The following is a 27,352-nucleotide window of genomic DNA, read 5'->3' as shown; positions in this document are numbered from 1 at the left end:
AGTTTTTCTGCCCCTGTTTTTTTGTTTTTTTTTTGGGGGGGGGTTGTTTTGTTTTGTTTCCCAGTTTGTTTTTATTTTATTTTTTCCTCTTTTTTCTTTTTAAGACAGGGTCTCACTATTCAACTCTGACTGACCTAGAACTCATTATGTAGGCCAGGCTTGCCTCCAGCTCATACAGATTTGCCTGCCTCTGTCTCGTACTTGCGGGTGTTAAAGGTGTGTCTCGACATTCCTGATCTTAATGATTTATTATTATTTTTATTTATTATTTTTAGTGTAGGTGTGGTATGTGTATGTGAGTATAGGTGCCCTTTGAGTCCAGCAGTGTTGGATCCCATGGAGCTGGATTAGCAGGTAGTTGTGAGTGTCCTGATACAGCTTCTAGGAATAGAACTTGGCTCCTCTGCAACCACCTATTCAACCACCTTTCCTTTTTTTTTTTTTTTTTTTGGATTTTCGAGACAGGGTTTCTCTGTAGTTTTTGGTGCCTGTCCTGGAACTAGCTCTTGTAGACCAGGCTGGCCTCGGACTCACAAAGATCCGCCTCCCGAGTGCTGGGATTAAAGGCGTGAGCCACCACTGCCTGGCTTCAACCTATTCAACCTTTCCAACCTATTGATTTGATTTTTGAAACCTGGTCTTATTCTGTGACCCAAGATAGCCTTTCAGTTGGTCATCCTCCTGTCTCAGCTTCCCAGGGCCGGTACTACAGTTAAAATCAGGGCTGGATTCTCAATGCTGTCTCCTTCAATAGATAGTTCTTTGTCTTATTTTGGGGAAATATTGAAATAATTTTGATTTGTCTGTTATAGACTCAATCTAATGTAGTGTTCTCGGTATAAGTGCATTTGTTAGAACAAAACTTAAATAGAAACCAATGAAGCTTTCTGTTTTTGTTTCTCATGGTATTAGGGGAGCGTTATGTACCTGGAGTGGGGAATGTCACCAAGGAGGAAGTCATAATGAGGGAGATCACTCACTTGCTCTGCATTGAGCCGATGCCACACAGCGCCATTGCCCGAAACCTACCTGAGAATGTAAGTCTACTCTCCTTTCCTTTAAAATAATTTTTATTTAAAAATTTTAATTATATGTGTATGGGCCTTTTGCCTACATGTTTCTAAGTGTTCCACATTCAAATTTGGTGTTCTTAGAGGGTGTTGGATCCCTTGGAACTGTAGCATAGGCAGTTGTGAGCCAATGTATGGGACCTGACCCCGGGACTCCTGTAAGGGCAGCCACTGCCCTTAACCACTGAGCCTTCTCTCTAACCACTCAGTTTTTGTTGTTATTAGTTTGATTGGTTTGTTTGTTTTCTGTTTTTTTCTTCCTTCCTTATTTCTTTTTTTAATTGGAAGTTGACTTCAAATTTCAGGAAAATTTGCTAAACAAAATGACTCATATTTTTATCTTAGAGTTGTAAAACAATTACTTTTCAGTTTTTAGTCATATAAACTTTAGTTCCAGGGAAGTGCTCTTGCCATGTGTTTCTGTTTGGAGGCTATTTATTCTGTTTTCTTTGCTTTCAAGGATTAGTAAAGCATGGACATGCACCTAATGTTGTTTATGAATGAATATATAGTATATTACCACATTTGGCTTCTTTTTAAACACTGTGTATATAGCTGAATTGTAGAGTGCTTGCCATAGGCCCTGGGTTAAATTAAAAAACAAAACAAAAAAGCAAAAATGAAGAAGAAAAGGAAGGAGGATGGGAGCTAAAGATTGTGTGTGTGTGTGTGTGTGTGTGTGTGTGTGTACACATACATATTCATATGAAGGTAAACTCAGAGAGCTAATTTCTTGTGATACTTATACATAAGATTCTATATCTTAATAAATCAATTCCCTACAACATATTGGCTCCATATGTAGTTTTAATAAATAGTGCAGTTAATCTTTTAATTTATCATGTATAGAGTACTTCACAGTACTTCAGTACTTTAGAAATGAAGTTTAAAATATGTTTGTGTTCCCAGTAAGAAACAAAAATTCATCACCTGAAGGTAACAATGTCAAAAATGTTGTTTCAACAGGAAAATAACGAAACTGGCTTAGAGAATGTCATAAACAAAGTGGCCACATTTAAGTAAGTGTTTAATATCTGAGAGATAAACTGGTCTTTATTTTTATACCTGATACTTTGTAGAAGATCTGAACTTTTCTATAGAGCTCATAGGAATAAGAATGCAATGTGGAATCGAGGAAAGAAAATGAGGGGTGCCCCAGGCACTAACTAACTGTATTTAATGATGAAATAATTAAAAGTGTCTATTAATGAAACGAGGTTCTTGGTTTGGTAAATGAGAAATTTGTCTAGTGGTAGTAGGTGATTTAGACAGTAAACTAGTAAGACTATCTGATAACTCTTTCCCAATCATTTGAAGCTATAACTTCATTGCTTTATAAGTTTTTATTGTATATGCTAACTGTACTTTATAATCCTTACACGCTTTGTCATGTCTAAAGTGAAAATGTTAGTTGGATTAATTCTTCAGATTTGGAAAATTTATACTCAAAATATTAATATATTTTGAGTTGTGATGATATTATGTTTAGAGTGATGTTACTAGTTCTAAATAACTTACAAAATAGCGTGTGACTTTTTTCTCCTTTAGCAGTGGTTAATATTTTTAAGTGAAGAACTTGATAGAAACTCAAAGATGTTAAATATGGTGTGCTCTTTTAGGCGTGGTGCTTTTTCTACTACTGTGCTCAATAGGGGGTTCCACACTATTGCTAAAACTGTTTGCTATTAATGATTTGTTTCTCTACCATTTGAGATTTGATCCTAAATTATGTTGTGTACTGTAGTTTAATAGGCACCTTTATACCCAGAGGCTTTAAAAGAAGGATGGAAATCTAAGTGGGGCACACTATCAGGCTCGGGTAGCAGAAAACAAACTTTCCCAGATTTGTTTGAATTTTATAACTATTGAGAGTACAATGTCACTGTTGTCAGGACTTTGCACTCAGTGTATGGTTTTTGTGTTACCATAGCAACTAAATTGATCATTTCTGAGATATAATTTTTTAGGAATCTTGAATTTTAGATCAGATTTTAGATTCTTACTTTGTTTTCAATATTGTGAAAACAAAACAAAATCAAAACCTGCTGTTCATTTCTGTGTTTTCTGTTGCTTTAGGAAACCGGGTGTATCAGGCCATGGAGTCTATGAATTGAAAGACGAATCACTGAAAGACTTCAATACATACTTTTACCATTACTCTAAAACACAGCACAGCAAGGTAAGAAATAAGCCTGAAGGCCTGTATGTTTTTCTGAATCTAGAAAAGGAGTTTCATGGTGGTTCCTGTTAGTAGAGAGGGTGGTAACTCATCCAAGAAAATCAGCAATCTAGTGTGTCAACAATATTTAGGTTTTCTTGACTATACCAAAAATGTCCTATAATTTATAGTTGTTACAGGAGAGAATAGCTCAACAGCACACCTTTCATTTGAGTCACATGTGTCCCTTTTCTTTAGAACAGTCCTCCCTCCCTCCCTCCCTCCCTCCCTCTCTCCCTCCCTCCCTCCCTCTCTCCCTCCCTCCCTCCCTCCCTCCCTCCCTCCGTCCCTCTCTCCCTCCCTCCCTTCCTCCCTCCTTCCCTCCCTCCCTCCCTCCCTCCCTCCCTCTCTCCCTCCCTTCCTCCCTCCCTACCTCAGCAGTGACTATTCTACAGAGGATTGGCACATAATTTCTGCTGTTCTTAGAAGGATAGATTGGTTTAGGTGATGGCTCGTTTTGTTGACGTTTCTTAAATTGAGTAATTTTTAACAAAGTGGGAGAAGGAGAAAGCTGGATGCTCTCAGCATTGTCTTGCTTGTTTGCTGGCATTGTGAGAAAGGATACTCTACCATGGCTTTCTCTCCGTGATCACCTGAAACCAGGCATGAACTGGGCGAGATGCTGCGCCCTTTAAGTCATGCTGTCTGGTACTCTCTCACAGCAGTGGAGTCTAATACAGAAGCTTTCATTTAATAAAATAATTACATATGAATATGAGTAAAGATAGAAGTTACATACCGTCATGTGGGTTCTTGTACAGAACAGAAACTAGGAAACCTTTCTGACCAAAAGAACGGGGCTAAGTTCTTTTTTTTTTTATCTTTTTAAGTTTTTATTACATTTATTTATTATTTACTGGGGTATGGGTATACATCCAGAAGTCTGTTACTCCTTCCATCACTTGGGTCTTGACCCAAGTCTTACTAGGTTGCAGGGACCCTTTACTGGCTGAGCCATCTCACAACTTGGGACACTAGCTAGGTTCTTAATGAGGATCATACCTTACTCATCTTACAGTGTCCTTCCCTAGGACAATTTTTTGGTTTCTAGTCAAGATAATATTTTGAATACATTTTAAATTAGTATAAAGTACTTTAGTGGATAGATCAATCTATTTGTTTTCAAGCAGTATTCCTTTTGTTTTGTGCTTGCTAAACAGTGTATGTAATGATAGTTGTTACCTTTGCTTTAATAGGCTGAACATATGCAGAAGAAAAGGAGAAAACAAGAAAATAAAGATGAAGGTAAAATCGAGATTCTGAACATAGATACATTTGGCTGTTTTCTGTGGGTGTTTTATTTTGTTGATTTGAGGGGAACAACTAAAGAGCGTCTTTGTGTTTACATATTAAGATGTCGCCAACATAAATGAAAGTGTTTTAAATTGTAAGCAAGTCAAATTTATTTTCAGAGACTGGTAGAGCAGTTTATATTTCCTTTGATATTGATGTTTTCAGTGCTTTAAAGTAGAATAAATCACGTTATTTTGCATTTAAGCTATTAACTTTTATATTTGCAATTATGTATGTTAGGGTAGCTCAAATAAAAATACCTGTTTGTCTCTCTTCCCCATTTATTCTGCTTCCCTAATAGCATTGCCACCGCCACCTCCTCCTGAGTTCTGCCCTGCTTTCAGCAAAGTAATCAACCTTCTCAACTGTGATGTCATGATGTACATTCTCAGGACCATATTTGAGCGGGCAGTAGACACAGATTCTAATTTGTGGACAGAAGGGATGCTCCAAATGGTATGTTTATCTGAAAAACAATTCCTGGGTTAATGTCAATCGAACCCTATCGGAAACACCTGCTATTTAGGAATCATTAAAGTGGTTGAACTATGGCCTAAGTTTCTATGTTGATACATTCTCATGTTTTTATTATCCCTAACATATTTTCAAAGATCTCTCTCTCTTTCTCTCTTTTTCTGTCTTTCTCTCTCTGTCTCTCTCAGATGCCCTCTGATGCTCTATGATTACTTTCTGTACAACAGCTGTGTTGTGCTAGGGGCAATTAACCTTCCACTCCCTGCCCTTTGCTGTGTCCTCCCCTGCAAAGCTGCTGGGAAGTAGAATCCATTTAGTTGATGCGTTCTTTTGGAACATAATTTTTTCCTATGTTATCTTAGGTACTATCTCCAACTCTATGCAAATAAAGCTTCTTCTTTTGAGTTACGGGAAAAAAAAAGACGTCTCATCATGTTAGTAATAAATCCATATCCCATTGCATCATGTGTTTTCTTCTTTTTTTTCAAGGTTTTTTTTTGTTGTTTGTTTTTTTGTTTTTCGAGACAGGGTTTCTCTGTGGTTTTGGAGCCTGTCCTGGAACTAGCTCTTGTAGACCAGGCTGGTCTCGAACTCACAGAGATCCGCCTGCCTCTGCCTCCCAAGTGCTGGGATTAAAGGCATGCGCCACCACCGCCTGGCTTTTTTTTCAAGTTTTTATTTTGTTTTTTCCTAGACAGAGTTTTCCTGTGTCACAGAGGCTGTCCTGGAACACACTGTTGACCAGGCTAGCCTCAAACTCAGATTCTCCTACCTCTACCTCCTGAGTGCTGGGATTAAAGGAGTGCATCACCAATGCCTAGCGCATCATACTTTTTATAGGCATCTATTTGTTTATTTTGTTTGCTTTGGTTATGGTGGTACTGGGAAATGATCCCAGGATCATGAATATGCTAGACAAGACCTCTAAGTAGCACAGGGTGGACTAAAACTCCTTATGCCTAGGCTAGCTTTAATCTTGTGTCAATTGTCCTGCCTCAGTATCCTGAGGGCTGAGATTATACTTATGAGGCATCATACCTGACTTCTTGGAACTGCTAATTAATAAATTTCTCAATCCTGCTACTTGATGGTAACTATATTTATTTGATACCTACTCAGTTTTCTCTACCCCATCCTCTGCTGGTTATTATTGGTCTGTAGGCTAATGCTCCATTTGTATCTCTGTGCTTATAACAGTGATAAATATCTGCAGTACTAGATTCAGTATTGTAGAGCTTTATTTAAACTTTATTTAAATTTCCCCATCTCCCAGTGTCCTCAGGAGATAAACACTGTTAATATTTCATATATTCTGGAAACTATACCAACATAAGCACATAAAGGTATTTGTCATTCCTGATTGCATGAACATCTCATTATATAGGTATACTGTTGTGCATTTAAGTTTTCTCTTATTAATGGACATCGGGTTTGGATTGGGAGTTTTATTATAACAAAGCCTATTAAGATGAGCATTGTTTATGGTCAGTTTGCTTCTTTGCTTGTGATGGCTTCTGTTTATGTTGTTCAGGCTGGTCTTGATTTTGTGAACTCAGGTGATCCTTCCATCTCAGCCTTCCAAGTACATGAGATTACAGGTGTGCACCACCCCTAGTTTACAGTGAGCATCCTTGCATAAATAATTTTACATACATAAATGAGTATATTTACTATACCAATTCTGAGTACACAGTCTGTTCCTTTACATTTTTAACTGATGTTGTCACCGTGATTTTTAAAAATGTAAAGCTTGTTAATTTTTGCACTGTCACCAGTGCGCTATCCCAACTGACTGCTTCCGAACACTCTGGCAGCTGTGTGGTTTATACTAAACTGACAGGGTTCTCTGTGTAACAGTCCTTGTTGTCCTGGAACTCACTTTGTAGGCCAAACTGGCCTCAAACTCACAGAGATCCACCTGCCTCTGCCTCTTAAGCACTGGAATTAAAGGTGTGCGCCACCACCCTGGTGAGACTTTTAACACTTTTAAAGTGATACTTTAAGCTATGTCTCCTTAATCAGAGGCATTTTTCATAGTATTCATGATTTCTCTTTCTCTTGACCATTGTATAAGTTTTGTCTGTGTTTGTTTATTGTTCTCTTCCTCTTTGGGTTATTTATATCAGTATTGCCAGTTAAAGAAGGAGCCCTTCAGAGACCCTGTTTTCTTCCTCCAGGCATTCCACATATTGGCGCTGGGCTTGCTGGAAGAGAAGCAGCAGCTTCAGAAAGCTCCCGAAGAAGAAGTGATGTTCGACTTCTACCATAAGGCTTCAAGTATGCTACAGCGTCATTTCCCAACAAACGTCTAGCTAATTGCCAGTTTGTAAATTAAAGTTATAAAGATTCCCTATCACAGGTGTTTTTACTGTATGCGTGGTTGTAGTATGTCAGGAGTGAAGTGAGTCTGAAAATGTTTCTTTTTTAATCTTGAAGACTAGCATAGGTTTAGATTAAAATGATATTATGTTAAGATAGTTTTGTTCAAAGAGCATTTCTGAAGCATTGATTATAAAACCAATACTTATAAGCAAAGTAACCACATTTTCTATATACATGAGTGCCAATTAAAGCATGATTAATAAAAGCTCGGAGACTGATATAGGGCTTCAACCTGAAGACCAGAAAGCAGCAGCCAGCTTTGTCTCCTACCTCAACCTCAGTCCGAAAAAGTGATCCTGCCTCCAAGAATCTCAGAATGAGACTGTGTCTGAGAGCCATCTCTTCCCAGTCTATAATCCTCTCTAGGATTAAAGGCATCCACCACTACTGCCTGGTTTCTATGGCAAGCTCATGTAGCCACTGAAATTAAAGGTGTGTGATATTGCTGCCTGGTCTATAAGGCTGGCCAGTGTGGCTGTTTTACCTTTCTGATCCGCAGGAAAGTTTTACTTACAAGTAAAATACAAGTGAAATGCCACATTTCCCCCTTTTGTCTAAAATAAAAAAGAAGACTATAACTAATATAAGAAAAACTATATACAATAAGTATAATAACTATATACAATACATACAGGCAATAAATACATCAACAATGTCTAGTTCATTTGTATTTGAAAAGTTCAGAGAATTATTTATTCTATCTTGATGAGTCCAAAGTCTTATACCTAATTCACTTTTTATTATAACTTGCTTTCTGTGTATTGAAAATACTGTTAGCCTTCTTTGCATATGAATATAATAGCTTTCCCTTAAGTATCTCTGCAGTTGTTCTCATCATGGGCTTTGTGTAGACACTGAGCACAGAGGAAAGGCAGGAGCAGACTATGAAGGGTAGCCCTTAGCAGTACCAGTGGGTGATGCAGAGGGAGTCTTTCTCATTCTGTTGTTTAGTCATGTCATCACAGATTCTTTTAAAAAATTAAATGCTGAGCAGTGGTGGTACGTGCCTTTAATCCCAGCACCTGGGAGACAGAGGCAGGTGTATCACTGAATTTGAGGCCAGAGGAAGTTCCAGGACAGCCAAGGCTACACAGAGAGACCCTGTCTGAAAAGATAGAACAAAACAAAAATTAAATAAATAAAAACTAAGGTAGCAAAGGGACTGGCTGGAAAACCTCAATTATTGTGTGAATGATAGGCACTAAGAATTATAATTAGTACAAAATTATGAATTTTAATTCTCTAAATATACTTTTGTATTTTAAAAAAGGATTGGGAAGTTCAGCCATGAATGCCCAGAATATACAAATGCTTTTGGAGAAGCTCAAAGGAATCCCCCAATTAGAAGGCCAGAAGGACATGATTGCATGGATACTCCAGGTATGTGCAAAAGTAAACTGATTTAATATAGTTATGTGTTGCTTAATGACAAGAACACATTTTGATAAATGCATTATTTAGCTCTTCATCCTTACTTGAATACCACAGAATGTACTTATGCACCCCTAAATAGTTTGTTGCTTGATGTGGCCTTGATACAGTCAGTAAAAATATAAGGTGTGTGAGGTTGCTACTGGTATAACTTTGCACACTGTTTTACCTTTGTCAGTAGAAAGAACATAATCAGATTATAATTTTTTTTTTTTTTTTTTTTTTAAATATTTATTTATTTATTATGTATACAATATTCTGTCTGTGTGTATGTCTGCAGTCCAGAAGAGGGCACCAGATCTCATTACAGATGGTTGTGAGCCACCATGTGGTTGCCGGGAATTGAACTCAGGACCTTTGGAAGAGCAGGCAATGCTCTTAACCACTGAGCCATCCCTCCAGCCCTCAGATTATAATTAAGACAACATTGTAAGGGCGGAAAGTAGAGATAAGTGGTGAATGTGTTTTTAACATGTGTGAGTCCCTGATTCAACCCTCAAAACCATAAATAAATAAAATTTACAGTATGATACAGTGAGCACATAAAAAGTACATATAAGTAATCTGAGACTATCCTGGTTATATTTAGAAATACACACACACACATATACATATGTAACAATTAATGCAAAAAAGAGCCATCAGTATGAAAAAGATCAAGGGAGGAGTATTTAGGAAGGTTTGGAGGTATGAAAGGAGAAACAATTTAATTGTAATACAATTTCAAAAATAAAGTCTAAAAAGTGACATTCCTTTATTTTCATTATTGAAAATTATTCACTATACATAACTGTGTAATTCCATGCTACATGTGACCATATATAAAATATTCTATTTGCTGATAAAATTCATGTCCTGTGTTCTCTTTCCATTTGTAAAGCCATTTACTGTCAGTTATATCACAACTGTGGTTTTTTATGCTTATAATATTTTTTTTTCTGTTTCTCTGGAGTTACTTTTAGTAATGAAAGATATTCTCAATTATGTCACTATCAGCTGCATGCATTGAGTGATTACAGTATGCCGTGCTGAATTCAAGACCCCAAGCAGCACAAAGAGCTTTCTTTCATGGTGCATATACCATGGTTGAAGTACAGATAATTTGAAAACAATCATCAGGATAATCCAGTAGAATGAGAGAAGATTCCCTTGAATAATGAGAGGTCTTTGTCAGAAGGTGAAGTTAGTTAGAGCTGAGACCTGGATCGTTCTAGAGCCAGTGTTCTAAGACTCCAAGGAGTATTTTAGAAAAGGGGTCAGTGCAAGAGCTCAGAAGCGGTCCAAAGTAAGTCCAGTAGGACTGTACATAAAGAGAGGCGGCAATGTTGGAGGGGCAACAGGGGCTAGATTGTGTTCACTTCATAGGTCAGAATAAATTGGTGTATCTTCATATTGAGGGCATTAATAAAAATATTCCTTTAAACTGAGTTTGTTGGTATGCTATGTAATCCCTGTTATTTAGAAGGTTAAGTTAGAAAAATCACTTGAGCTCAGGAGTTAGAGTTCCTATCAAAATTTACAAGTAAATCTGTGCTACACCTCCCATCCCAGACAAACAGCAGACTGCATTCACTCAGCTGATGGCTCACAAACCAGGGTCACTTTTTCAATTGTTTTAAAATACGTATCTGTATAGCTTACCTCAGAGATGGCTTATCTCTGAAATGGGTGAATCAGATTAGTGATTTGTCTTCCTGGTCAGTCCAGCCACTTAATGTTTCTTCTATTTTTACAGATGTTTGACACAGTGAAGCGATTAAGAGAAAAATCTTCTTTAGTTGTGGCAACCACTTCAGGCTTGGAATCCATTAAGAGTGATGAGGTAACAGCACTGTGACAATGTTACATTTATCTCTGTCTTTGAATAAGGAGTCACTTTCTTCTTTAGGAGAAACTGTTGGTGGTAAAATATGTGAGTTCTGTCCCTTTTAGTCCTCTGCTTTGTACTGCACTTACTATGCTCAGTAGGATGGGTATGCTCAGTAGGATGGGTATATTTTACAAAATTAAAGGACCTTGATGTACAGTAGGACTCTTAGAAATACCCTATTATATTAATTTAAAAACATTAAAATAAAATTTAAAACATTAAAAAATTAGGGTATGTCTCAGTCAATGGCAGTTCATAATTTAGTCAACAGTGTTCATCTATTAGAAAGTATAAAATAATGGTACATCTTAGATTCCGTGAAATTAGATGTGTAGGTCATGATTTTCCATGTTTTGAATCATATTTTGCTAATATTGAATTAATTAACTAACATTTAACTATTAGAATATTCTTTTTGGTTTTTTAAATTTGTTTGTGTGATTTTTCAAGACAGGATTTCTCTGTGTAACTGCCCCTGTCTGTCCTGGAACTCTCTCCGTAGGCCAGGCTTGTATCAAACTCACTGATACCCGCCTGCCTCTTCTCCCAAGTGCTGGGTTTAAAGGCATGCACCAGTACTGCCTGGCTGTTTTTTTATTTTTTTGAAACAGGATCTCTCTATGTAGCCCTGACTGTTCTAGAACTCTCTGTGTAAACCAGGCTGGCTTCAAACCCACAGAGATCCACCTGCCTCTGCCTCCCAAGTGCTGCAATTAAAGGTATGCACCACCACATACATCTTAATTATTAGATATTCTTAGTTGAGATATTAGCTATTGTTCTTAAAAGAAAATACACTGTACATAAGTTAGTGTATGGTGGAGCATTTGCCTAACATGTGAAAAAGCCTGGGTTAAATTTTCAGTACTTGTAGTAGGTCTCTAAGTTATTTCAATCTTCTGGTTTTAATTTTGTTAGATCATATACATATAGAATTTGACCATTTCTTCTATGTTTTCCAGCTTTTTGGCAAATAAGTTTCCAAATTATGCTTTAATAATGTTGTGGATTTTATTGAGTCCGTTAAATAACACCCTTTCATTGTAATTTTGTCTTCACATTCTTTCTTTATGTCACATTGGCTAAGGATTTATCAGTGATACTTACAATTGTATGGGCGGACCCATACATTCTTTTATGCTTTTTGGTATTTCTTTTACAAAGTTAAGGGCTCTAATAAGTGTTTATAATTGTTAAATCTTCTTGATGGATTGTTCTTTCTTCTTCTTTCTTCTTCTTCTTCTTCTTCTTCTTCTTCTTCTTCTTCTTCTCCTCCTCCTCCTCCTCCTCCTCCTCCTCCTCCTTCTCTTCCTCCTCTTCCTCCTCCTCTTCCTCCTCCTCCTCCTCTTCTTCCTCCTCCTCCTCTTCCTTCTTCCTCTTCTTCCCCTCTTCCTTCCTCTTCTTTCCCTTCTTCCTCTTCTTCCTCTTCTTCCTCCTTTTTTTTTTTTTGAGACAAAATTTCTCTATGTAGTTTTGGAGTCTGTCCTGAAACTCACTTGTAGACAAGGCTGGCTTTGAACTCACCAAGATCTGCCTGCCTCTGCATCTGAGTGCTGGGATTAAAGGTGTGCGCCACCACCTCCTGGCTAATGGTTTGTTCTTTTATTAATAATATGTAGTAGCCCTGTTTATTTCTCCTAATTGCTTTTTATTTAAAGTCTGCCTTACCAGATATGATAACTGCTGCATCAAATAAGGGATATTCAATCTGGACTTGAATTTTTAATAGAAGCTCTTATCTAATTTTGGTGTTACTTAATATTCAGACTACTCATGATAAAGAAAAAGCAGAACGGAAGAGAAAAGCTGAAGCTGCTAGGCTTCACCGCCAGAAGATCATGGCCCAGATGTCCGCCTTACAGAAAAACTTCATTGAGACTCACAAACTCATGTATGACAATACATCAGAAATGCCAGGAAAGGAAGACTCCATTATGGAGGAAGAGAGGTAAAACAAAAAAAAATTCTTCTGAAATCAGGTTTTCCTAAATATATTAAAATGGGAACAACAAAAATAGAAACCATCCCATTATTTTCTCTTCATTGGTATTAGAATTGTAGATGACTGTGAGCTGCCATGTGGGTGCTGGGAATTAAACCTGGGTCCTCTGGAAGAGCAACCAGTGGTTTTCACCGCTGAGCCATCTCTCCAGCCCCCATATATTTAGTTCTATATCTTGTTTTCTCTTTGCACACTTTTTTTATGTTAGCACACGTAGATCTATGGTATAGACTTTGCATCATTTTTTTTAAATTTCAAGTTTTTAAATATTTTTAAATACTGCATATTTAAGGTGCACATATTTTTTTGCACACTTTTAAAAAAAATTTATTGTGTGTGTATATGGAGGTCAGAGGACAACTTGTAGGAGCCATATTACTCCTTGAATCATGTGGGTCCCAGGATTAACTCAGGTCATCAGACTCATAACTTTTAACCCGTATTTTTAAATCTACATTCTTTTACGAGGCTCATTGACCTTTACTGTGTATTGCCCGTCCTGCTTTCTCTGTTTCTGTTTGGCAACTCCGCCTTTCTTTTGCCCCAAGACCTCTCTGTCCCCAGAAGGTCCATCTAGTCTCTTCCTGCTTAGTTATTGGCCACTCAGCTCTTTATTAAACCAATCACAGTGATACATCTTCATATAGTCCACAACAACATGTTGTTTTGAGTAAGAGGACCTAAAACAGCTGTAGTCCTTATGCTACCCATAAAATCTGTAGGTTTATTCCCTCTGTAAATATGTACCCTTTGACTTCCATCCTTTCTTTTTTTTTTTTTTTTTAGATTTTCGAGACAGGGTTTCTCCGTAGCTTTTGGTTCCTGTCCTGGAACTCATAGAGATCCGCCTGCCTCTGCCTTCTGAGTGCTGGGATTAAAGGCGTGCGGCACCACCGCCCGGCCTCCTTTATGTTCTTTTATGGTGTGGGTTTACAGTGTTCTCTCTGATTTGTGAGGTTTAAGAGGCTTCCTGTTTTCCCTTATTACTTTGTCAGAGCGTTGTCATAGGTTCTTCTGTAGTTGTGCCCATGGTTCTAACAGGGCAGAACTTAACAAACTTTAATTTAATTAACCTATTTATTTCTGAGGTAAGGTCTCACTGTGTAGCCTAGCTGTCCTGGAACTCTGTCCTGGAGGTCTACAGACTGACCTCCCACTCCCACCGCTTCTGCCTCTCAGGTGCTGGGGTTAAAGTTGTGCACCAGCACGCCTGGCTAGGTTAAAACATTGGCAGATACTACACATTGTCTTTGCAGGTGACTGTCAGCTTCTACCCCTGCTAGTGTATGAACATGCCTCATTATCACCAAGTAAAGCTTGTGGCTAGGAGTGAAGCTCAGTAGTAGAGTGCTGGCTTGGTTCAGTTCCCTAGCACCACAGACTGAAAAGTAAACCAGTTAGTCCAAGGGTGACCGCTCATAAAGTTGTTTGCTGACTTTTTGCATTTTGTCTTCTGCCAATGCCTGTTACTCTCTTTTGCCGATTTCTGTGGAGGCCTTTGCTCCTTCTTATTCTCCTTTAAACATTATTTCCCATATTTTTTCCTTATTTCTTTAACATATAAGGGTTAGCCATAAAGAAGTTCTCAGTGAAGCCAGGCATGATGGTGCATTACTGTAATCTCAACACTTAGGAGGCAGAGGCAGGGCTGCCACAAGTACAAGGCCAGTCTGAATTATACAGTAAGTTTCATATCAGTCTGGCTGCATAGTAAAACCCTATGAAACTCTCTCAACAAACAAATAATTTGAAAAGCAAAAGACATTCTCAGTGTTGATGAAGGCACATTTCTCAATCTCTTAAGTTTAATTTTTTTTGTCTTAATTCCTTTTCTTTTACTATCTTAATTATAGCTATATTGCTATATTTTCAATTGGAAAATCAAATGGTAGGGATAAATCTAAAGTTCCTTTGGATACTTGATCAAATCCTATTTCCCTTTCTGCCCTCTGTGGTTAAGTTTTATATGCATAACCCTGCATTGAAGAGGTTAAAAGAAAGGTTGAAAGTTCAAGGCTAGTCTGAGCTACACATAAGTGAGACTTCATCTCAAAAACAAAACAGGTTTTATGTATATATGTCAGAATTTTTTATTATACTATTACATGCAAATATCTGTAGTCATGATATTAAGATTTATTAAAAGTTTAATTTTTTGTAATCTTAATAGCTACTAAAATAGAATTAGAAACCTAAATGTCTAAGGAGAGGGATTAGACAAAAGCATTATGGTTCTACAGTAGCAAGAGTAGCTCTACGCAGCTGTTTAAAATGTTTCTGAGTAAACCTTAATACATGACACAAGCAACATTTATTTGAATAAATCTGTATATTTATATTTATACAAAATGTGTATTGTAAATAGAAAGTAAACTAAGAAGAAATAAACAAGATTATTAGTGAGTACATTGTCAATACAATGCTTTTTTATATTTTTCTATATTTTACAGAATTTCTTTGATATGTGTACTACATACTTATTATTAAAAAAGAAATGGCCCCAATTCTCTTGATATACATACTATTCTGTAATGTATTTCTCTGTGCACTTAGAACAAACTGAACTTTCTAGTTAGAAATTAAGTGCTTAAAGCCAGAAAATTCAGGGTTGATTTCTAAAGGTAATATCGCTGAGTATAATTTTTATTTATTTACTTGAAATCTTCCAAAATGTAAAGACAATAACCGAAACATATGTCCTAATTTCTGGTTGTTCCTTTTGGTAGCACTCCAGCGGTCAGTGACTACTCTAGAATTGCTTTGGGTCCTAAGCGGGGTCCAGCTGTTACTGAAAGGGAGGTGCTGACATGCATCCTCTGCCAAGAAGAACAAGAGGTGAAACTAGAAAACAATGCCATGGTATTATCAGCCTGTGTCCAGAAATCCACTGCCTTAACCCAGAACAGGGGGAAACCCATAGACCTCTCAGGGGGTATGTATTGCTTACTTAATCTACTTTCAGCCATTTTTTTCATGCCTAATTCTATGTGATTAGAATAAAAATAAATGTTGAAAGAGGTTCAGCAGTGAGATTGTGTGTAAGTTCTGCTTGGTATATCACATATTTGTATGTGACATAGATTAGGTTCTTACTTGCCATGTTGACTACTTGGCTTTTTTATTAGTTTTGATTTTTGTTAGTTCTTAGTCACATTGTTCAATCATCTTTTTTGGTTTTATTTTATCTCATTGAACCATTTGAAAGTAGATTGCTGGCCTCATAAGAGTTCATATCTAGGTATTTCTGAATGCATTTCCCAAAACTGCGGACAGTTTATTATATACTTACCACATCATTACCATACTGAAGGAAGGAATATCATATGTAATTTTTGTTCCTATATCTGTCTTCAGTGGGGAGGCATATTTTTTTAACTGGGCATGTAGCTCATGCCTGTAATCCCAGCACATGGAAAAGTAAGGCATGAAGTTTTACATTAGATGGAGGTGAACCTGGCCTACATAGTGAGTTCAAGGCCAGTCTAAGCTACACAATGAGATAATGTCTCAAAGCAAAGCAAAGTAAAAGTGTATTTTAGTTGGTTTAATGTAGACTATTTTCTTGCCCCCTTTTTCATGTTAATAACTATTTTTGATAAGTGCAGGCTAATAATTTTATCTAATGTCTCACATTGTGCATTTATCTCTCTGCCTTATGATTAGATTTATATTAAACATTTACTTCATAAAATTTTAATTAGGTAACACATCATACTTACCAGAAGTTGTCTGCTTTATGTTTTAAATTCCCTTGAAGTAATGATGATTATAAACTGACATTTATTAATATTTGACATGATTAAACCCTGTGTCTGTTTGCCTACTATATCTCACAATAACCTTGTGCATTACTACCTCCTTATAAATGAAAGGCTGAGACACAGAGGTGTTAACTGGCCTCTTAACATTGTCTTATAGGGGTCGGAGAGATGACTCAGCAGTTTAGAACACTTGCTGCCCTTGCGGAGGACCTGGGTTCTCTGTGATGGCTCACAACTGTCTGCAGCTCTAGTTCCAGAGGGTCCAGTGCCCTCTTCTGGCCTCTTGGGAACCAGGCATACACATGCTACAGACATACATGCAGGCAAACACACATATAAAAATGAATTTTTATAAGTAGTTGTGTATTCAAATTATCATTAAAAGTGCAAAGGTAAATTTGTTCTTGAAGCATAAAAAAGCACTTCAGCCACCAATCAGCTTGAACCTATTGTTCTGACTTATAACATAAATGGATATAGAGTTGTTTAATCCATACAAATTTTAGAATTTGTAAGGCCTAGCTGCTTTCCTCCTTTTTTCACACTATTTTTAGGAAAATGTGTATTGCATATTACTATCACTGCTATACTTGGACATTCTTTTTTTTTAAATTTATTTATTTATTAAAGATTTCTGCCTCCTCCCCGCCACCGCCTCCCATTTCCCTCCCCCTCCTCCGATCAAGTCCCCCTCCCTCATCAGCCCAAAGAGCAATCAGGGTTCCCTGCCCTGTGGGAAGTCCAAGGACCACCCACCTCCATCCAGGTCTAGTAAGGTGAGCATTCAAACTGCCTAGGCTCCCACAAAGCCAGTACGTGCAGTAGGATCAGAAACCCATTGCCATTGTTCTTGAGTTCTCAGTAGTCCTCATTGTCTGCTATGTTCAGCAAGTCCTTCTTAAGAAATACAATTTTGTGATTAGAAATTTTAGATTTGAAAACTCTTTTTCTCCACTCTCACGTCCTTAACTCAAGAAAACATAAGTACATATCTCTTATTTGTGTCTTTCTGAACCAGAAATTCTGGACCCTCTTTTCATGGATCCAGACCTGGCACATGGAACTTATACAGGAAGCTGTGGTCATGTAATGCATGCAGTGTGCTGGCAGAAGTAAGTTGTCCCTCTGACATATTCTTGAAAGAGACTAGGAACATTGATGTTCGCTACACACCACAAAAAGGCATGTTTTCTCATGTCTTCTATTTTTCTTACTAGAATAATTAAAACAATTTTAATTACTAATCCTTTTTGCATATATATATATATATATATATATATATATATATATATATTTTTGGTTTTTCGAGACAGGGTTTCTCTGTGGCTTTGGAGCCTGTCCTGGAACTAGCTCTGTAGACGAGGCTGGTCTCGAACTCACAGAGATCCACCTGCCTCTGCCTCCCGAGTGCTGGGATTAAAGGCGTGCGCCACCATCGCCCGGCTTGCATATTATATTTTTATTTATTGTAAATCTTAGGAATTGATGTATAAAGTTCCCATCTTGGTGTTTTCAGGGATTAGGAGAGTAGCTTGTTAGCATGCACAGTGTGCTGCCCTGGTCAGCTCCTAGCACTGAACATGCATTTGCTTCCCACAAACTAAATAATATTAACACTGTTTGCTGCTAGTCATGCAAGAGAAGCAGTAATATTTATTTTAAAAATATCAAAACTCGGGAGCTGGAGAGATGGCTCAGTGGTTAAGAGCATTGCCTGCTCTTCCAAAGGTCCTGAGTTCAATTCCCAGCAACCACATGGTGGCTCACAACCATCTGTAAAGAGGTCTGGCGCCCTCTTCTGGCCTTCAGGCATACATGCAAACAGACTATTGTATACATAATAAATAAATATTTAAAAAAAAATATCAAAACTCAGGCCAAGGTGTTGTTGGTGCATGGCTTTGATACCAGCACCTAGGAGGCAGAGGCAGGTGGATCTCTGAATTTTGAGGCCAGCCTGTTCTGCAAAGTGAGTACCAAGACAGCCATGCTATTACACAGAGAAACCCTGTCTTAAAAAACCAAAAAGGAAAAAAAAATTTTAAACACTAAAAAGTATCTTTGCAGCCAGGTAATAGTGATGCATGCCTTTAGTCCCAGCACTGGGGAGGCAGAGGCAAATGGACCTCTTGAGTTCAAGGCCAGCCTGGTCTACAGAGCCAGTTCCAGGAAAGCCAGAGCTACACAGAAAATACAATATGTTTGTATTGAAATAAACCAACCAAACAAAAATAATAAGTATCTTTATAATGTGAAAAATTTTGGTTTTATCTTGAGAAAAGGTAAAAATTTCAAAATGTAATTTCTGATAATTTTTTATATTATTTACTCATTTACCATCAGATTCAAAACATCATTTTCTATTGAAAGCCCTTAGTGATGTAGATAACCATTGAGAGTCTCTAGTTATGTCCTTTTGCTGTTAAGATGGGGGACAAGTTAAGATTCAGCAGAGTTTTCAAATTTGTATCTGCTGTAATGTAGTTTCTAGTTTATCCATACCCCAAAGGAAATTCTGTTTCTTCTAGAATTATAACATGTACATTTGCATATAAGTTCTAAAGATACTTATTAAGTTCAAAATTCTAACCATTTTTATTTAGAGTAGATCAAAGCCATGTGACTTGTTCTAAATGGACCTGCATCTTGAATTTTGCAGGTATTTTGAAGCTGTACAACTAAGTTCTCAGCAGCGCATTCATGTTGACCTGTTTGACTTGGAGAGTGGAGAGTACCTGTGCCCACTCTGCAAGTCTCTGTGCAACACTGTCATCCCCATCATTCCCGTGCAGCCTCAGAAGATCAACAGGTGCGTTCGTTTTACCCTTTGTTCAGGTACTTGTTTTTAAACTATCCTTGGCTTTTAACTTGCTTTTTTGCCAGATTACTGTGTCTTATAGGGACTAGTATGATTCTCATTCCATAGCTTGCACTATGCTTGCAAATAAGATTAAAAGCTCAGGTTTTGGCATCAAAGAGAACTAGCATGTTCATTTACTTAAAGCAGTGTGTTATGCACTTGTCTTTCTACAATCAAAGCTGCAAAACCTCAAAGATACAAGTCCTATTGGAGATCTGTACCAAAAGTTAATGATAAAAATAAATAACAGCATTATATGAATCATGTCTTTGAATAATGTGTGAGCCTTTAAAATTTAAATTAGTTTATATTCTTTCTGATTGTCTGAAAATGCAATTTAACAGATATCACTAGTTTTTAATAATTGTTAGAACATTTCATTATTTACTTCCATATTCTTACTGTTCTACTGATGATAACAAAATTGTTATCTTAGACAGGCATGGTAGTACACGCCTTTAATGCCAGTATTCAGTAGACTGAGACAAAAGATCTCTGAGTTTGAGGCCAACTTAGTCTATGTAGCAAGTTATAGGCTAGCTAAGGTTAGATCCTGAGACGCTGTCTCAGAACATAAAAGTTATTGTTAAATTATTTAAAAATCAGTAAATTTGTAATAATTCAGTCTTCCAAAGAAAATGGTTTTACATTTTGAAAGTATGCCTTTGGCTAGAGATATCACTCAGTGTTGATACACGTATGAGGCACCAGAGAACAGCATGAGTTCATTATGTTCTTCACAGCAAAGATACAGAAAAGTGGTGTGTTTAGCAGAGTCAAGAAGTGATCCCCTTACCTCTGCTGTTTTGTGTCATTGGAAAACCCAGTTTGGAATTATTTTTATTCATCATATTTGGACATGTTATGTCACCTTATGGGGATAAAGAAGCGTCAGAAAGATTTATTCTTCGTGTATTGGACAAGCTCTAGACAATGTACCATGCACTTGTCATGTCTTATTTAATTCTCTCAGTAATCTACTGAAGTTGGCACTATTATTTCCATTTAAACATAAATAAAATAATTGGATAGAGACTATGAGTGGTTTTTGTTTGTTCCAAGAGATTCAGAATTTGAACCCAGACCTCACTTCTAACTTCTGAGGGCACGAGAGCTGTTTGTTTGTTTTTTGAGACAAGGCTTTGCTGTGCAGTCTAGGCTAGCTTGAGCTTGTGACTCACTTACCTCAGCTTCCTGAGTGCTGAGATTACAGGCATCTTTCACCATGCCCAGCCTCTTCCAACTTCTTGTTAGGTTACACAAGCTTTTTAAACAGGGTAATTCCCCAAAATAAAGATACATATCTCGTTGCTCTCTAAATTTTTTTTTCTCTCTAAAATTTTAAAGGAATGCTCAGCAACTGACTTCCTCAACTTTCTTAACTAAGCTTCATATATGTATGTTTCTATTATCAGTTATGTGTATATGTGTGGGGGTATGTGCATGTGTGAGTGAAGAGGCTGTCATAGCCCTGGGAGCTGGTGTTACAGCTGTTATGAACTGTGGGTACCAAGAACTACACTCAGGTCCTCTGCAACAGCAGTAGGTGCTCTTAACTGCTGAGCCATCTCTAGCACCAAAACTAACATTTTGATATAAAACATTTACAATAGATTCATCGTAGTGTGAAAGTAGAAGGATGTGAGTTCAAATCTTTAGAATTCATGTAAAAGCTAGTCTTTTTAGTATTTGCCTGTCAATCCAGCCTCCTATGCGGAGATGGGATCTGGGATAGGAGAACGTCTGCAAGCCTATGTCTAGCCCAGTGTGTGCACCAGCGAACAACAAAGGGTTGTCTTCTGTTGTCTGCGCTCACACCTGCACTTACACACATAAATACTTAGGCATACACATCATGTACACACAAGTTTTTTTTTCTAAAACTCATGTTAATTGTTTGTTTGTTTTTTAAGTCATCACCAGTCATAATACACTTTCACTTTTGAGAACCAAAAAGATTTCTTAGGTCAAATTTATGGTAGGTATTCAAATACAGCACACTTCATTTTATATTTTACTTCCTTCAAATCTGCCCTTTCAGAGGCTGGAGAGATTAAGGCTCATTGATTAAGAACTTTGGCTGGGTCCTGTGTTCAATTCCCAGCATCCACATGGCAGCTCACAATCAGCTATAACTGTAGTTCCCAGGGGATCCAATGCCCTCTTCTGCTGTGCAGATGTACATGCAGACAAAACATCCGCATACATGCATACATACATATATACATGCATGCATACATACATACTTCTTTAAAACAAGACCATTTTTTAATGAATTATTATTTCGTGTCTTATTTTTATGGAGCATGCATTCCATGAAGGAGAAGCTTACAATAACATAGTCTGAGTTGCTGAACTGTGAGTCATACCAAAGAAATCCAGAGTCTGGCCAGTGCCTGACACTAAATACAGAGTTTTCAGGCAGCTCGTCTTTCAGATCCAAGTGAGGGATGAACAGTTGTTTTTCTCCAGAGGAAGCTTGGTTTAGAATCAAAAGCACAGGCCCCTAATGGGAATGTAATCAATGGTAAGCCCTGGGTCTTCAGCTCTGGGGGAAAAATAAGACAAAAATTTGTCTGTAATGGTGGTTTACACCTTTAGTTCCAGCACTGTGGAGACAGAGTCAGGCAGATCTCTGAGTTCGAGGGCAGCCTGCTCTACATATGTGTTTCAGGACATCCAGGGCTACATAGAGTAATCCTCTCTTGAAAAACCAAAACCAACCAACCAACAAACAAAAACAATTTTTTTAAAAAAAAGTATAAGGGAAAAGAATTCTTTTAAAAATATTTTTTAATTTTTTTAAAAAACAATCTTTTCTCATTTTTACATACCAATCCCAGTTCCCACTTTCTCCCCTCTGCCCGCTCCCTCCACCTTTCCCCATCCCACACCCTACCCACTCCTCAGAGAGTGTAAAGTTTCCTGTGGGAAGTCAAGAGAGTCTGGCACATCATTTTGAGGCAGGACCAATGACCTCCCTGCTATATCTAAGCTGAGCAAGGTATCGTTCCAAAGAGAATGGGCTCCAGAAAGCCAGTACAAGCACTATGAATAAATCCTGGTCCCATTGTCAGTGGCTCCACAGACTGCCTAAACCACACAACTGACACCCACATTCAGAGGACAGAGGTTGCTGTCAGTCTGGATCAGTGAGCTCCCACTAGCTCAGGTCAGCTGTTTCTGTGGGTATCCCTATCATGGTCTTGACCCCTTTATTCATATTATATCACTCCTCCCTCTTCGAATGGACTCTGGAGCTCAGCCCAGTGCTCAACTGTGGATCTCTCCATCTGCTTCCATCAGTTGCTGGATGGAGTTTCTATAGTGACAATTAAAAAAACTTGGAAGCCAGGTGGTGGTGGCGCACGCCTTTAATCCCAGCACTTGGGAGGCAGAGGCAGGCAGATCTTTGTGAGTTCGAGACCAGCCTGGTCTACAGAGCTAGTTCCAGGACAGGCTTCAAAACCACAGAGAAACCTTGTCTCGAAAAACCAACAACAACAACAAAAAAAAAAACTCGGAAACTAGACATCAAAATACCAAATAATCCAATGAAAACTGGAAAAGAACTATTAAGAAGCCACTGAAGTGGTTCATGTGAGGGGCAATAGGACTTCCAGGAGAGTAGTGGATGGAGGTGGAAAGAAGTGACCAACTTGGGATATTAGAACCTGGGTCCTGTGCCGGGCGTTGGTGGCTCACGCCTTTAATCCCAGCACTCGGGTGGCAGAGGCGGGTGGATCTCTGTGAGTTCAAGGCCAGCCTGGTCTACAAGAGCTAGTTCCAGGACAGGTACCAAAGCTACAGAGAAACCCTGTCTCGAAAAACCAAGGGGGGTAAAAAAAGAAGAACCTGAGTCCTGTAGATTGAGTGTGGAGGAATCAGGTTGTCGATGACATCACATTGATGAGTAACCACAGTGATATTTTCAGTTTACTGGTATTTTATTTCTCCTCAGCCATAGATGTATTTAATTTTACTCATTTATTTTTTTGAGATGAGGTTTCATTATCTCTTGCTGGCCTGAACTCACTATGTAGACCAGGCTGGATTTGAACTCATAGGGATCTGCCTGCCTCTCCCTTCTAAGTGCTAGGATTAAAGATTATGTCACTATGCCCACAGAATTTGATGTTTTTAATATACCCATTTATTAAAGGAAAGACTCTACAAGTTTAGCCCTGCAGATTGACTTTAAACTGATCATTTCTAAATGTCTTTTTTTTCTAGTGAGAATGCAGAGGCCCTTGCTCAGCTCTTGACCTTGGCACGGTGGATACAGACTGTTCTTGCCAGGATATCAGGTTATAAAATGAAGCACAGTAAAGGTTTGTAGAAATCTGTTTGTACTAGATGTGTGGAAATTGTTTCTAAATGTTTAAATTTTTTATACTTATATTTGTAACTTTTGCCTATATGTGTGTCTGTGCACCACAGTGAGTCTGGTGCTCTCAGAGGCTAAAATGTGTTTTTTGGTTTTTTTTTTTTTTTCGAGACAGGATTTCTCTGTAGTTTTGGAACCTGTCCTGGAACTAGCTCTTGAAGACCAGGCTGGCCTCGAACTCACAGTGATCCACCTGCCTCTGCCTCCCAAGTTTTTTTGTTGGCTATCAGGAAATAGAGATTTTGCATTAAGGCTTTTTGGCTCTCAATTTACTAAGTTTAATCATTTTTCAACTGGGAAACAGAATATTATGAAATATTCTGCCTTAATATTAACAATAAAAATATATTAAAGCTGTTACCTTATGTACTTATGCTTTACAGCTGAGTGACAGGTATTGCTATAAGAAATGCTTAAGAACATAATTGAAAGATCACTAAAGAGCTTGCTGAGGAGGGTTAGGGAGGTGACTTGGTGAGTGAAGTGTCTGCTCTGCATGAGCATCTACATTTGGTGCTGTAGGGAAGGGAGCAGTGGCCTAGGAGGCTGAAGGCCAAAAAGGTGAGAGATCCTGTTTCCAAATATAAGGTGGAAAGTCATAGAGGCAAATGCTTTCTGTTCTCTGGCCTCCTCATGCGCATACATGGGTTCATGAGCCTTGTATACATACATATAAAAGCAATCATATATATCCTACCATGTGCATATAGTATTTAGTGCAGAAATTTTTTATTAGCTTATAAATCAATAAATGAAGGCAAAGTTCAGTTTGTATTGTTTGGTTTTGTGTGTTCAAGAAGGGTTCTTGCAATCTTGTCTAGCTCCTGGCCTGAAGCCATTCTGCCTTATCCTCTTTATGGAAATCTGTCTGTACTGGATGTGTACAGCCACCACCACATCCTGCTTTAAAATTTTATTTGACGACCTTCCTTGGTGGCAGGAGAGAACTAAGTCCCACAAGTTGTCCTCTGGACTGCACATGTACCACATATATGCCATACGTGCACATGAACAAAAACATACATATACTACACACTAAATTAACTACGAATGCAGTTTTGGTTTTTTGAGACATGGTTTCTTGGTGGCCTTGACTGTCCTTCAACTAGCTCTCTCTTTGTAGACCAGCTGGCCTCACACTCCCAGAGATCTGCCTACAAATGCAGTTTTTAAAATTATTTTTAAAAAAATGAAATAAGGAAAGTTACCCATGAGGCAAAATACTCATTACCTATTAGGTAAGAGAGTAAAATGCAGAGAGCAGCGCCGTATGATGCCTTTAAAGGGAAAAGTGTGTGGCATTTATATGTAGAAGGAACATCGCCTCAATGGTATGTATGTCGAGGGTTAGGAGAGATTATTCACTGCTTACTTGCATTTCTAAGGGATCGTGTATGGCTTAAACAGCTAGATAGTGTTAGACTAACTTAGTCATGATTTTTATTCTTTTCCTCTTAATGTATAAGGAGAGGCTCCGGCAGTTCCTGTATTGTTTAATCAAGGAATGGGAGATTCAACTTTTGAGTTTCATTCCATCCTGAGTTTTGGAGTTCAGTCTTCGTAAGTATTTAAAGAGTGTGTGGTGGCGCACGCCTTTAATCCCAGCACTCGGGAGGCAGAGGCAGGCGGATCTCTATGAGTTCGAGGCCAGCCTGGTCTACAAGAGCTAGTTCCAGGACAGGAACCAAAAGCTACGGAGAAACCCTGTCTCGAAAAATCAAAAAAAAAAAAAAAAGAGTGTGTGTAGTGGGTGCCATGGCACACCTCTGCCTCCCAAGTGTTCCTCCACTGCCTGGCTTTTGATGTTTAGTTTGATAGTTAACTTAACTGGATTAAGAACCACCTATGACATTAATGAGGCACACTCTTGGATCTGTTGGCTTTTTTTTACTTTATGTATGACTGTGTATCACGTGTGTGCCTGATGCCTGTGGAGACCAGAAGAGGACATTCGATCCCCTGGCCTGGAGTTAGAGAGGGTTGTGAGCCTCCATATGGGTGCTCGGATTCAAATTTGGGTCCTCTGGTAGAACAGCCCGTGCTTCTTACCCTCTGAGCCATCTCTCCCACCCCAATGAGGGCTTTTCTTGAGAGGACTAATTGAGGAGAGGGACCACAACTGCATGTGGACGTTGGCATCCCATGGCTGGGTGACACTGAGTAACAAGGGAAAGAGGAGGAAGCTGGCCACATGGTGGCATTCTTCTTTCTCTTTCCTGCCCTGCTCATATGTGCATAGGCAACACCACACTCCTCCCGCCGAAGCCATGCTTCCTCTACATGCCTTCCCACCACAATGAACTGGTATCTCCTGACACTGTGAGCCGAAATAAGTTCTTCCTTCCCTGTATTGCTTTCTGTCAGCTATTTGGTTACAGCAGTGATGAAAGTAACGAGTGCACATAATGTCTGAAGGAATAAATTGTTTCTGTTGCTTTTGGATTTAATGGGGTGTCTCGGGAAGCAGCCCTATTTCTAAAATACTGTACAAATTTCTTTTTGTTTTGTTTTTAGGGTGAAATATTCTAATAGTATCAAGGAAATGGTCATTCTCTTTGCCACAACGATTTACAGAATTGGACTGAAAGTGCCTCCTGATGAACTGGACCCGCGAGTGCCCATGATGACCTGGAGCACATGTGCTTTCACTCTCCAGGCCATAGGTAAAGCCTACTTAAAAGTAAAATAAAAAGTGGAACAAACTTACATTGATGATGCCTTGGGAGAGGTTGCTGTATTTGAGGACCACTAGTATTTTAGTGTATTAGTGTGGTTCTGGGAATGTTTTATATAGTTTTGTCTTTTCACTTATCACAGTAACCCTGTGTGACTGACCAATATTTTGAAGGATAGCATTAAGCACTCTAGTCAAACCTTGTGGACATGACAACGTCATATCTAGAACAAATGCGTATGAACACAGTCAGCTCAGGACTTCTCAGGATGCTGTTCTGTACTTTGAGAGAAGAAGAAAGTAGGACCAGAGTCACAAACAAACAAACAAAAAATTATTGGACGAGGATGTACGAGGTGGTCAGGAGAGACAGATATCAAAACCAGGTCCAAATAGTAACTTGTCAAATGCTTTGCTGCTTTGGAAATTTCCCAGAGGGTGGCAGAGGGAAGCAAGCCCTGAGGTTGTAAGTGAGCGAGGTGTCACGGAAGATGTAGAATGTCTCTTTCACGTCATCTTTATCCAGGCCAGGTTACATTTCTCTTCTTCAAAACATTTTCTTAGTCACAGTTTTTGCTTTTTGTTTTTGTTTTTAACATTCTGACTGAAGTTTCTGCTCCCTTCTCTCCTCCCATTCTCTCTCCACATTGGTCACAGTTTTTAATGATGTACATTTTCATCACTAAATTCCTTTTGTACCAATTCAGTATGCCATAATTTGCCTTGAGTAACATACACACACTTTCTTCTCCAAAACGTTCTTGCCTCAGTTCTAGGATAAATTTTAGGAGTTGCTCACAAACTATTAGACTTAAATCCTGAGTATAGGACGGTGCATTGATGTGTATTTACTCAGGGTAAGGCCAGCATGGGTGCATAGTGAAACGCTGTCTCAAAAAGAAAACCCACACGCAAAATATAGAATTTTGT

The 27,352-nt window shown here is 38.3% G+C and overlaps 1 protein-coding gene across 1 annotated transcript in view; it reads left to right on the top strand.

Moving 5' to 3' along the window:
• Positions 1-27,352, top strand: part of Ubr1 (ubiquitin protein ligase E3 component n-recognin 1) — a 129,305-nt gene that overhangs the window by 71,199 nt on the left and 30,754 nt on the right. The window contains exons 21-35 of the mRNA XM_041678812.1: positions 913-1,037; positions 2,037-2,089; positions 3,147-3,249; positions 4,485-4,533; positions 4,883-5,037; positions 7,233-7,332; positions 8,708-8,817; positions 10,604-10,690; positions 12,505-12,686; positions 15,467-15,672; positions 17,520-17,613; positions 19,161-19,310; positions 23,595-23,692; positions 25,215-25,308; positions 26,263-26,411. Of these exons, the coding sequence (XP_041534746.1) occupies positions 913-1,037; positions 2,037-2,089; positions 3,147-3,249; positions 4,485-4,533; positions 4,883-5,037; positions 7,233-7,332; positions 8,708-8,817; positions 10,604-10,690; positions 12,505-12,686; positions 15,467-15,672; positions 17,520-17,613; positions 19,161-19,310; positions 23,595-23,692; positions 25,215-25,308; positions 26,263-26,411 (1,755 nt within the window). The remainder of the gene's footprint in view (positions 1-912; positions 1,038-2,036; positions 2,090-3,146; positions 3,250-4,484; positions 4,534-4,882; positions 5,038-7,232; positions 7,333-8,707; positions 8,818-10,603; positions 10,691-12,504; positions 12,687-15,466; positions 15,673-17,519; positions 17,614-19,160; positions 19,311-23,594; positions 23,693-25,214; positions 25,309-26,262; positions 26,412-27,352) is intronic.

The sequence above is a fragment of the Microtus oregoni genome, unplaced genomic scaffold (genome assembly GCF_018167655.1).
Source record: "Microtus oregoni isolate MIOR12 unplaced genomic scaffold, Mior012 000031F_ref0000149, whole genome shotgun sequence".
NCBI classification, from domain to species: domain Eukaryota; kingdom Metazoa; phylum Chordata; class Mammalia; order Rodentia; family Cricetidae; genus Microtus; species Microtus oregoni.
This window is presented reverse-complemented; position numbering and strand designations above follow the sequence as displayed.